The sequence below is a fragment of the Grus americana genome, chromosome 9 (assembly GCF_028858705.1).
Source record: "Grus americana isolate bGruAme1 chromosome 9, bGruAme1.mat, whole genome shotgun sequence".
Taxonomy (NCBI): Eukaryota; Metazoa; Chordata; class Aves; order Gruiformes; family Gruidae; genus Grus; species Grus americana.
This window is the reverse complement of record NC_072860.1, coordinates 28,961,488-28,973,963: the sequence shown is the minus strand read 5'-3', so window position 1 is coordinate 28,973,963 and position 12,476 is coordinate 28,961,488. Positions and strand designations below refer to the sequence as shown.

General features: G+C 56.3%; 1 protein-coding gene across 1 annotated transcript; it reads right to left on the bottom strand.

Annotated features, from left to right (window-relative positions):
• Positions 1-733: 733 nt before the first annotated feature.
• Positions 734-10,633, bottom strand: MINDY4B (MINDY family member 4B). The gene is made up of 12 exons (XM_054835326.1): positions 10,527-10,633; positions 10,260-10,287; positions 9,534-9,665; positions 7,847-7,966; positions 6,206-6,297; positions 5,422-5,587; positions 4,931-4,996; positions 4,314-4,384; positions 3,388-3,460; positions 2,922-3,074; positions 2,628-2,808; positions 734-1,011 (listed from the first exon to the last, which is right to left on the bottom strand). The coding sequence occupies exons 1-12, from the start codon at positions 10,631-10,633 to the stop codon at positions 857-859; spliced, it is 1,344 nt and encodes a 447-aa protein (XP_054691301.1). The 3' UTR covers positions 734-856.
• Between the last annotated feature and the right edge of the window lie 1,843 nt (positions 10,634-12,476).

Below are 12,476 nucleotides of genomic sequence, written 5' to 3'. Positions count from 1 at the left end.
GGCTGAGTCTCAAGCAGGTTGTGACCACTTCTTTTTTTTTTTGGTAAAATTCAAATCATTTCAGCCAAACTTCTGGATCACTTGCAGAAAGGTTTATTGTTCTCAGTACAGTTGTCATTAGCAACACACATTTTGGTATGACTAATAGGACTTTTTTTGGGTGATGTCTACAAAAAAGGAAGGGGAAAGTGGTTAACGCGAGCGAGGAGCGATGCGCCCTGCCCACACTCGCCAGGCTGCCGCAGGGCGCCAGGACTTGGCCGTGCCCAGGGTCGGTACAATCACTGAATTCACAGCAAGGAGCACCTTGTGAGACTTTCTCTTGCCCTGGTGTGCAGGACGCAGGGTAGCTCCGTGAGCCGACCTGGCCGAGGTCCGTGCTCGAGCTGTCGCTGAAGTAGGAGAGAGACCCGGCTGCAGAGAGCGAGGAGGAAACCTTACTCATTGCAAACAGCTAAATTAGTTGCACACACCGGATTAAATAAATTAGATGCACGCAGTATTGTCAATGCTCGATACTGATTTCGCTTCCACTGCACACTTAAGAGACACCTTGATTTCTTCAACATCTCTGCCTGGCATGGGAGGAAAGCAAATTGCCACCCTCTTTCCTTTTTCTGCCAGCTGTCGTGGGAAGCAGAAGAACCTGCATCCTACCGCTGGAAAACGTGTGCAGTGAGGCAGCGTCGCTAGCGACTCTTCCTCACCGGCGCGGGCTTTCGCGGTGGGTGTAATGCCTTGCTGAAGAGGGCACCCGCTCAAGGTGCCAAAGGCTGTTTTCTTGGTGAAAACGCTTTTTCTCCTGCAGACCGCAGTGTTTGGTGCGTCGGTGGGGAGTGGGGAGTGCCGGGACCCCTCAGAAGAAGGGGTCTGTCCCGTTCCAGCTGACGGTTGCGCCCGGCCACTTGGTCCTGATCGCCATCTCCACGGATGGACGGCTGCTCCCTGGGCTGCGTGGGTCTTCACAGGGGGCCTCACAGGGGGCCTCTTCCCAGTGATGCGAATGAGTGTCTGAAAAGGAAACCCAGCTACAAAAATGTCTAAACTAACACCCCCACCCCCAAAAAAGGGGTTACAAAAAGGTTAAAAGCAGCCCCGGCTGGCTTGCTGCAGGTGCGCTGCCCGCCCTGCCCAGGAGGGAGCTCGGGGCAGCACCGACTCGGCCTCCCCGGCTGGAGGGGGCTGCCCCCCGCGCTGCGCGGGCCCCCGCCTCGGGGAATTCAGGCGCTGCAAACGCAGCTCTCGGCCCCTCCTGACGTATGTTTGCATACCGGTTTTCTGAACAGATGCGCACATCCTTATCTGCGGCCACGCTGCGTACCATGACTGTGCATCTCGATTTACCCTTCTTTCCTGCAAACTTAGCCTTTAGTGTGGCGCTTTCAAGTTTCTTACTTCAGATGCTGTAGTGAAGGGAGAGCGAGGAAAAGGGGCTGGGCACTCAGAAAGTGAAGGTACACTGTGCACAATGCCACGGAGAAACAAGAAACTCGCTTCCCAAGCACGCAGCCTGGTTCACGGCCTGTTTGATGCCACGAGGAGCAGTTCGTTCCTCCTGGTGTGGATTTAAAACTTGAGGGGGGCCACGAGGGCCACGGTGGCACCGGCTGCTGGGCAGGAAAATATCAACTCAAGTCTAAGCCAGATGCTGAAAACATGCTGTTAGCCCATCCTGCATGCCATTGCAGCGGTAGAAATGGGTTTATTCAAAATTTTGAGTTATTCAATCATGAAATGATTCTGCTTCCTGACGTATTTAAACCCTGCGGTTACAGGAACGCTCCCTCCGGGGAGCTGTCCCACGGGAGGGGTGGGTGTCTGCGGGTTTCCCTTCTCCTGCGAAGTGTCCTGGGACACTCAGTCAGCAGGGCAGTCGTGTTGGACTGAGGGGGCGACGGAAGGTGAGGCACAGTTTTAAACGGTATGTCCATACTGCGTATCTAACGTGGAAGCGACAGTTGCACCTCGTATCCTGAGAAGCGGTCACTTCTCCAGTAAAAACTCTGTGGCCACATCTGGAGTAGAGACAAAAATGGCGAAGTCCCGAGCGGTCCCTGTGCGGGGACGAGGCCGTGGGCTCCGGCCCGGGGAGCTGAGCCCGGTGGCCGTCCCCGCCACGTGCTGCCGGCACGGACCCCGTCCCGCTGCCAGCTCACCCGGCGCCCGCCTGCCCGCGCCCGCCCAGCCCGCCGGCACCGGGGAGCGGCACGGCCCTGGCTTTGCCCGGTGCCGAGCACCCGCCGTGCCCGGGAACCAGGTGTGGGCTGGGGCGGGCGTCAGCGAACTGGAGCTCACGGGGGGAATCAGGAGTTTCTGCTTCTATAGAAAACACTCTTACAGCTCTTCCCAGCAATGGGCCACCTGCCTGAGAGCGTGGCCCCTCCCGAAACGGTCTCGGTCCTCTCAAAGCTGTGGTTTGATTCCCGTCTTTTACACCGCTGTTTGCAGCGGGCTCCTCGCATGCCACGAAAGGTTAATATTACATACGGCGTATGTACATATAAATCACATACACAGCATTTAATCGTATACGTAAGCAGACCCGCCTAGCTATACGCATGCGCAGTTCTACATGTGGTCCGTGTGACGCCCGTACCTCCCATCCTGCCCGCCAGCTGGGTGCGTACCGATCGTTAGACGGGCTGTTCTTGTCTGCTCCCGCTGCCCGTTGTACAAGTACAGGTGGAACGCTCTCTCCGTTCTCCAGTCGGAGAGGAGCAGGCTGTCGGTGCCGAAGAGGACGCAGTGCCGGCCGGCGACGCTGCACAGCCAGACGGGCAGCTGGGGCGTCCGCAGCCCGCGGCACACCTGGGGAGAGGGGGCAAAGCCGCCGTGGGTGCAGTCTGTGTCCCCGAAGCCGTGGCGGCCGGTCTGCGCACCGCGGTACTGGTCTGCCGGCCGCGGGCCGTGCCGGCTCTCACCTGCCACTCCGCCGGCGCCCTCCCCCAGCGCAGGTAGCCCACCGGGCCCCGCCGCTGCCGTGCCTCGACGTCCCCGCCGCCGGTCCCCGGGTCCTGCCCGCCGCTGAGCTGGTGGGGGCTCGCTCGGCCCGTCAGGAGGAGGCTGAGCACGGCCTGCGGGGAAACGGCGGCGGAGCAGAAGCCCTTTGCCGATGGCAGCTGGTGTCCCGCTCCCAGCTCTGCCCTGCCTGTCGTGAGCAGAGCAACGCCAGCCTACCCGTGGCTTCGTTACTGTTGTTATTGTTATAATTGTTATCGGCATCATCGTCGTGCGTTTTTAAATGGATAGCCATGATTAAAATTTGCAAAATATTTTCCTCTGGCCTTATGCTTTTTTTTTCATTGGATTCACAAGTGAGAATTTTTTTCCTAAATCAAACGTGGGAATCATAAATAAAGAAAACTTGAGAAATGAGGCTAATCCTACCTGTGTACAGGTGATGTTTCCAAAACTGAACTCCAACAGCGGAGTTGCCGTGCAGTCTAAATCTTCTTGGACCCTATACGACCAAGCACAAAGAGTTACGGCAGCAGCCGGATCAGTGCCTGAGGCGATCGCTGTCGGATTAACAGGAAACAGGGAGAAATTCCATAGGCTCATTTATTTCTCTTTGCGCAGCAGTGCTATCCTGATGCAGCAGTTTTATGCTCAGCTGGAGCTCCTGCGCTTCCGACCTGCTCCTATTAAAATTCAAATTCAGGGTCAAAGCCCTGCAGACGGAGCCGGGATTTCCGTCGGTGCAATTACTGCCGAGCGACCTCGATTACACCGGCCGTAGCCTGAACACAACTGTTTGAAGTAGCGGTGCAATTTTTTGCTAAATAGCTGTCATAGTGTCACATGAGGATGAATCATGTTTCGTATCGGTCTAAATATGCCTCTGTACCTTTCTGAAGCATCCTCACCCAAATCTAACTGCGTCGGGTTTAGAAAGAGCCTGTCGGTCACCTCTGCCAGCACAGCCACCCTGGCAGAATTCCTCTGTGTTTAATAAACTTCTTGTGACTCCGCTGTTTAACTGACCGTGACAGCGACTACTGCTGTCAGCGGGAGAGCCCCTGGTTTTACACGGCGTGCTGGTTTTGCTGTGCGTGCAAAGGGTTTCTCTCCTCTCTGCTGCCCCTCCTGCCTGCTCCTGGGTGCGCAGGGCTGGACAGTACGGCGTGCACAACATCCGTATCTGTAAAACGTAGCCAGCGGGTCTGCGTCTGCCCCTTGGGCAGCTGCTTCTCCTCGTTCGGCCAAGAACGGACATTTCCCAAGCAAAACAATTTCCTAAGTAAACCAAGGGAAAGACCAGTTCAGAAGACGTAACTGAACTAGAGGAAAATATTTAAAAAACCGAAACATACCTTTCCAGTGTCCTAGAGAAAAGTAAACTGTACAAAAATAGGATAACTCCATGGCTTCCTTCGCCTCTGAACTGGAAAAGGAAATAAGTAATCACAGGGAAGGAATTACGGCGGGTATGTGACGTTTAATTAAAACGGTTCCTCTGCTTAAATACAGCCGTAGGTGAGTATGTTGAGCCAAACGAATAAAGTGTCATTCCGGGAAGATTTTGTAACTAATTTTGTTGAATAGGATCAGGTGAAAAAAAGAAAGGCGGAACTCCCAGTTATTGACTAAACTGGCTTTGCACACTTTCTTTCCCCCCCCCAGAGTTTTGCTACGGTTGCAAGGAACGGTGTTTTATATTTGAGTGAGGTACAAAACGCTGCCCCTGTTTACCCACTGTTTGTGGGCTGAGAGCGCCGACGTCGGTGGGTGAAGTCCCGGGGATTTTAGTGGGAGCTGGATCGTTTCCCGTAGCAAGGTTAGAAATGGTCCATGAACTACCTGTACGTTAACAGTCTGTGTGTCCTGCTGAAGGTGATACTGCTGATCTCCGTAAGTTCACTTGTGAATGGGAAATCAGATGTAAGCAAGCAACAAACCAGCTCAGAATAAAGCAGATACCCATACTCACAGAGTTTATATGGTCAAAGATGAACTCCTGAGCTGCTGCTTTCTCACAGAACTCAAACAGCTGGATCTGTCGGGCAGGAGCGTAGGGGCAGATGTGGTAAAGGAGACATTAATTATGTCAAAAAGCCGAGCTTTTTAATCCAGTGTTTCCTTTAGAGAAATGAGAGAGTCATGCCCCTTCCTAAACCGAGGAGCTCAGCTCTATACAAAGAGTTAGAACGGCTTTCCGCTAACTGGTTTCTCCTCGTTGTGGGAGAAGCAAGCTGAGCCTCCAGAGAGAGGGAGCCTCTGGACCCGCCTAAAGCCTCTCCGAGGAGGCAGAAGCCTCTCACAGGCTGCGGCTGCGACCGGGGTCTGAACTGCTCACGATCCGTGGTGCGCCGTGACTTAGGGAACAGGGCTATGAGATTTTACGTCTCTTGTCTTTAAAAATTTCAGGCCAAACACGTCTTTAAAGAAAATCCTTTTTGCAGAAGGCGTTTTCGTACTCACTCTTTCCGTGAAGCTGTCGGCTTTGTAGTCCCCGCGTGGCGTAACGTGGACGGCTGTGGCGGCGAGGCAGACGACGGCTCTCCCGCCTCCTCCTGCTGCCCACAGGGTGTCTGCCAGGGCGGCCGCCAGCGCCTCCCCCTGCTCCCGACGGCTTATCCTGCGCAGCCTGCGGTGCGGGAGACAGGCCGTGGGACGGGGACGCCGGGGGGGCTGCGTCCAGGGTCTGTCCTCAGCGGTGCGGAGAGCCCCCCCCGACCCTCAGGCTGAACCCGAGTGCGAAAGGGCCCCTTCCCGTGCCGAGCTGCACCCGTCGTCCTTGAAATTTCCACTTCTCGCTTGGCGCCGTCGCTGCTGCTGGTGCGGACGTGGTTCCCGTGCGCTGGGAGTGACACGTGTGCCGTGGGGGGGTCACCCCGGCTGGGGCTGCTGCGTGGGTGTCCCCGGCACCGGGGCTGAGCCCTGCCCTCCCCTTCCCAACGCACCCGGGGCCGGCGAGCAGCCGTGCAGCGCCGATGCTGCCCAAGCGCTGCCGCAGGCTGTGACCACGGCGCCAGGGAGCGGGACGAGGAAGCAAGTGCCACCATTACAAAACCAAATGTTTGGGTGGGAAAAAGCCTTGCCTGGGAGTCAGACGAAGCTTTTCTGGGTGAAAATCCCCACGTGTAGCTGCAAACCTGAACTCAGGTCTAGTTCGGTTAAACCTAGAGGCTGGTGCTAGTCTGTCTTAGTCCAAATAACGCAAGGAAATGTTTCATCTGCCCTGTGGGAAGGCTCGGCTTCTTACCTTTCCAGGTGAGTATATTCGGTGTTTCTTACGAAGAGCAGGTATTTAATGATGTGCGCTTGTACAGCCATCAGAATGGCTCTAGTCCCCCCCTAGAAACAGAAAGACAACACTTCCCAGTGCTAAGGAGCCTGAATGGGCACGTGCAACGTGGATCTCCTGGAAATCCTGGCGGTCCTTGGCCAGTCTGAGCCATCCCGCTGTCACTATCAGGGGGATAATTTCTCTTTTCTCCCTGGGAATCCAGGACCATTGCTGACAACTCCTGAGATAAATGGAAAAGTAAATTGAAAAAGATTTTATGTGCCTAAAACCAAAAAGCCTTTATGCAAGAAAAGATTCTGGGGTGGCCTGGGCTGTGTGCTCACGGGGAGGGGAGGTCCTGGGCAGGGGTCCCTCCTTGCAGCGCTGCAGCCGCAGGGAAGGTCTCCCGGGTACCACGTATGCCTAGAAGCACCATGGCTTATTTTTTCTCTCCTCTGGCCTCACAGCAAAGGGACCGGGGTCGTGGGGCAGCGTGGGGCTGACGTGGGGCCAAGCACGAGGGTGGCGTTGCCCAGCTCCCAGCTGTGCTGGCTGCCCAGGTCAGGGCTGCTGGCCCCTCTGCAGGCACAGAGCCTCTCAACTCCGGGAGTTTCACCTGCATTTGTAAAAGGCATTTTAGTCTCCCGGCGGGTTAAAGGCATTTGCAATTTTAAGTGTGTATCTTGGTCTTCTGCTTTTTTGGGGGCAGTATTATGATGGTAAATAAGAAAGAAGAAAACCTGCCTCTTTCAGTAAATGAAAATGTAGGTGAGTTCACCGATTTGATTTCCAGGCGGGGCAGTAAGAACAAGGTAACTCTGATTCCCAAAAAAGAAATGGGCAAGTGCCGCTTATTTGTGCCCACCCACAACAACCTGCTGCTTCTCTCTTGAGCCTCCACCTTGGAAGCATTTAATACCGTGGTACTTAAAGTTTGTGTCTGCAGCATGCTGCTGGACCAGGACTGTTGATCCCACTTCCAGACACGCTTCAGCGTCTCCACCGCAGGGCAGCTGGAGCTTTGCTCAGGACAGCTGTGGAGCGTGGCTGCGGCTGGAAGCCCCCCCAGCCTGCCCTGTGGAGAACGCTCGGCCAGGCAGGGGTGCAGAGCACAGGGTGAAGGGGTGCAGAGCGCAGGGTGAAGGGGTGCAGAGCGCAGGGTGCAGGGGTGCAGAGCGCAGGGTGCAGGTGTGCAGAGCACAGGGCGCAGGGGTGCAGAACACAGGGTGCAGGGGTGCAGAGCACAGGGCGCAGGGGTGCAGAGCACAGGGTGCAGGGGTGCAGAGTGCAAGGTGAGGGCGTGGGGTGCAGGCGTGCAGATTGTAGAGTGCAGGTGTTGGGTGCAGGCGTGCAGGGCACAGGGGTGCAGGCGTGCAGGGTGCAGGGGTGCAGAGCGCAGGGTGCAGGCGTGCAGGGCACAGGATGCAGGTGTGCAGAGTGTGGGGAGCAGGCGTGGGGTGCAGGTGTGCAGAGTGCAAGGTGCAGGTGTGGGGTGCACACGTGCAAAGCACGGGGAGCAGGTGTGCGCACCACTGAGGCACCCAGCGCTGGCTGCCGGCTCCCGCGAGTGGCTGAGACGCTGGGCAGACGGTGCCGGTCGCCGCACCGAACATTTACCTTTTCTGCCTCCAAAGCATAGGCCAGGTCAGAGTGCGGCTCGCGAAACCTGAAGTATGCTTTTGCCCATTCGCAGCTGAAGAGGTGGAACACGTTCCCAAAGAGCAGCTTACGCAGCCCCTGTGGAGGAGGAGAAAGACGGGCTGGGTTCAGGTCCCTTCACGTCCCAGCGTCGTGAAGAGTCTTTAGTGTCAGAGGGGCCTCGGGGTACGGGTTCAGCGCGTGCGCTCGCAGCCAGAGCAGCGTAAAATCCTCTGCCGAGAATTGGGCCCCGTAATTTCGAAGCACAGGTTTGTGGTTAATGCAGTGACTTACGTCGCTCAGCATTCAACCTCTCCTGTGAAGTACAGCTGCAGTCTGTAAATAATTTACGTTCTGATACGCTACGCCTTTTGGGGAAAGACCTGGGCAAGGTGCTCGCCATCATCAGCAGCGCCTCTGGGGACACCATTAAACGCCTACGTTTGCCCGTGCAAATCTACAGAGCGCTCGTGCAGCCGTGGCCGTGGCGGCGCAGCGCTGGTGGGAAGCAGAGGCTTTCCCGGGTGGGCCTGCTCGGGGGCAGGCGTGGCCATGGCTCAGCGTGTCCCGTGCCCGGGACCCGTCCAGGCACGCACCGCCGGCTCGTGGGATGGCCGCGGAATTGAAGGAGAAACTTCAAACCCACGCGGCTGCCACCCAAAGTGGACGTGCTCGCCGTCCCTAGCCGTCAGTGAGTTTCACCGACGGTGACTTTTAGCAGAGGCACGTTGCCAGCGGGCCAGGCGGGCGCTGTGCCCCCGGGGGGCAGCCCGGGGTGATGCTTGTCCCCCCCATGTTGGGTGCTGCAGGGGACCTGCCCGGGCTGGGTGCGGGGGTGACCCTGCCTCCTGCCCTCACCCCGCGCCACCCCCGGTCTGTGGGCGCTGCCCGGGCCCACCCCGAACGTTTTTCCTCATTAGTTTTAACTTTGGTGAATGACGTATTCGCGGAGCTGAGTAAACCAAATGGACATCGTGGCTCTTCCCGTGAGAAGCTGCCTCTGACCTGGGTGATTTGTGCCAGCGGGCCACGAACCGGAGGAGATGGTTCACGTGAACTGACAGCCAGCACCGTTACGTATCCAAACCTTTCCAGGACCGGACCTGGATGTGTGCGCGGTGACGCAGCCCTGGCCGGGCTTTCACCGCTGCGGTTAAGCCCTTGAGCTTCTTGTTGGGTTTGTGCCCACGCCACGGGGGCCAGTTGGTGCGGGAGGCCACGGGCGGTACGGCCACCGCCGGCAGAACCCCTGAGCCTCTGGCGAGGGCTCGTCCTACGGCGGGGCAGCGGGTACCATCATCGGTGCTCTCAAAGCGGGTGTCTGGGTGAGACCGGCAATACCTTACCCATCCCCTGACCCTCTGCCTCCTGCTCTGGGGCTGTTCGCTAGGAGAGCTCCGAAGAGCAGGGAGCCACTACACTTTGTCATTTGACCTGTCGTCTGATGAGAATTATAGCGTAGCCGGTTTAAGGTTGTGTGCAGCCACGCTCTTTAAAAGTCTCATAAATCAATCATTGCGATTGTATCTGTTACAGGTAACAGCGGGCTGCAGCCTTCAGCCCAGCAACACGCCGAGCCTCCCGTAACGCCAGGTAAGGCTCCCGAGTCTCTTTCTTTTAACGAGATTAAATTACAGCCCATGCTTAATTCAGCAGGCCTGCTCACCATTGCCATTTCCAAGGAGATGGGCCGGCCGCCCGCGTCCGGAGAGACCAGGAGGGGTCTGGGGATGGCGGAGGGGGGGTGAGGCGGCTCTCCTGCTCCGGGCGGTCCATCTCCACCGCTGCCCTGGCCTCGCTGGACAGAGAGAGGAGCAGACGGTGCATCCTCCCGCGGCTGCTGCCCTGCGTGCACCCAGTTACCCCCCTCCCAGTATTCCCAGTGGGGCGGGCACAGCAACGGGCCGGCGGAGGGGCCGGGGAGGCAGGGTAGCACTGGTCTGTGCGACTTCCAGCTTTTCCAGCCGCTACAAATACGTCCCTAGGAGCTAATGATTGGAGCATAAAGTAATGCTGTGCTCGTCCGAATTACAGGCGGTGAACTCCAGTGCTCTTCAACCAAAGGGCACAGCGGGTTTGCCAAATGCTTATATTCACCATCCTTTTTTCCTGCGTTCTAAAATTGACCATGAAAACTCTTCCTTTTAGACAGAAAGGTTAATTTATGTTGGACTGCTCTGCCACTTTAATATAGATCAGGAAGATATTCCTTTATCATATCTGAAGAGAAGGATTGTTTCTCAAAGGAGGAGCATAAGACCTCAATCTCCATAAAGACTGTCTGCTGTGCAGCACATGTAGATGCGTAATTCCCTCAGTACGCTAACCTGGTGGAACAGTCACAAAACCCACTAGACAAACACAAAACGTTACCTTTTAGAGAAACAGTTACCTGATGAGTCGTATTGCTGATTCCCAAACTGAAAAGGGAAAATAAAATGCAATTTTTTAAAGAGAGGCATTGCTAACATGAAGAAACAGGAAACCAGCCAGAAAAGAACTTCAAAAGAGAAGAGTAAAAGCTGTAGTACTTGCATTACTAAGGACATGAAGACCTTTTTCCATGGTCACACAAGTATTGTAATAAAACATAACACAAAAAATGATATTTAAAAAATGCATGGAATTAAAATCATGATAACCAAAACAAAAGTCTTACCCATGGAAGCTAAAAATTTCTCTCCATTTGTTTAAATCTGAAATTTTGCTGGCGATCTCCTCCAGCTCCGTCTGCGGCATGGTGTGCTCAGCCTCCCGGTCACCCATCCGCAGCCGGCCGTGCTCCGGGCGATGCTGAGGGATGCGGGCACTCGGGGAGCAGCTCCCCCAGACCCACGCCTCTGCGAGGCACCAAATCCCCTCTCCTGTCAGCCCTGGCACTCGCCGTCAGCTCCCAGCGTCACACCGTGATTAAACTTTCATTAGAGCCGGTCAGAGTCTGTGTTTTTCTGTTTGCGGTATAGGCAGCATGAATGTTTAATGGCAGACACGGCGCTGTGTAAAGCTGGCCGCAGCTACGTGCCTGCTCTGTCAGCGCTGGCTCCAGGCTTGGTGCGGGAGCGGGGGCATTTTCCAGCTGCAGGGCTGCAGCTCCCTCTGCGCGGGCTGACACCGGGCGGGATGGAGCCTGGGCTGCGAGGGCCGGCTGGGACGTGCGCTGCTCAAGGGAGAAAGAAAGTGGACGTAGCAGACGTCTGTCAAGTTGAGCAAATTCACCGGGGAGACGAGCCGGAGAAGGGGAAAATCCGTGCAGTGATGTTCCCGTGGCTTCTGCCGCTCGCTGTAGCAGGGCTGGCACCCAGGGGCGGGGGTCAGGCACTGCATACCTGAGCGGGGAACCCCGCTGGCTTCGTGCTGCGGGGTCACGGAAATCTTGCGGTTTGTTTGCTTCTCTTTCGGTCTGTGAGAACGCACCGACCGGGGGTATCTGTCTGGGTTTCGGTGGAAAAAACGTAAGGTTGAGCTGATGTTGATGAGCTGAGCCTGGCTGCCCGTGGCGTGCCGGAGAGCTGCTCTGGGTTTCCCCAGGTGTGCCTAAGCTCGCTCTGTCCGGGGCAGCCGGGGTCTGGCTCGACGGGTTTGCATTCTCTGCAGGGTCATTTGGAACAGCTTGGCTCAAATCTTGGGTTATGAAAACAGAAACTACCTGGGCCAGGCTGCACGTGAGACATCAAATGCCCGTTTTTTAGTCCAGCTGAAGGAGCCGTGGCTTTGCTTGGTAAAAAAAGCTGCTCTGGTTTTGGTGCTGCACAGGCTCCAGTCTTTTGGCTTCCTAAAAACGGACGTAAGATCCCTCATTCCCTTTGACTCCATTGCAGTAGCGCTTCCTCGTAGGAAGGGTAGAGCACCCACCAGGTTCCCAACAGAGCCGGGTGTTTCTGCCCGGGGAGGGCTGGGGAAGAGCCGGGTGGGAGCGTCGCGCTGCGCGTGCCGGGGTGAGCACCCGCTTGCGCTCACGGGCCAGAGCTCTCGCACCAGAACCACCTCCGAGCGCCGGGGAGGGAGGCTGTGCGGCAGCAGCTCCGCACCTCTGTGCTACCCACGGCCGGGGCTGCCAGGGCGCTTACGAATGGGGATGATCAAACTGAGTCAGGGCTAGCCTTGTCCTCTCTCTTGCACGTTCCCAGGTGTGGGGAGCAGAGGGCAATTCCTGCTGCAGTCAGCGGGAGCTCCGTTCTGGAGCCCTAAGAACTGACTTTGGCTGGAAAGGAAGATGCCCCTTAGGAGCTGGGCTGTAACGGCAACGTGTGCTGTACCGCGTGCGTCCTGCTTCACCCAATTGCCTCCGCAGGATGCGTGCGGGCACAAAAGGAGTTTGACCTGGAAAACCAGGCAGTCAGTCCTTCCCTCTGATAAACACTGCCTTACTTATCTCACGAGCTGATTCGTTATTAGGTCTTGTTAGCTCCTGGCATTTCTTCAGATTTTTGACATGAGGAGAATAGAGTTACCTATGGCTTTGTAAATAGAATAAAATAGACCAAATCTACTCTGTGCTTGTAAGCAAACGGGGACGGAGCAGGCTGATGCAAACCAGGCTGTCTCTTTCCAGGGGTCAGAAATTAGGGTGTGGGACAAGCTGCCTTTCCAGATTTAGAGACTTCACCAA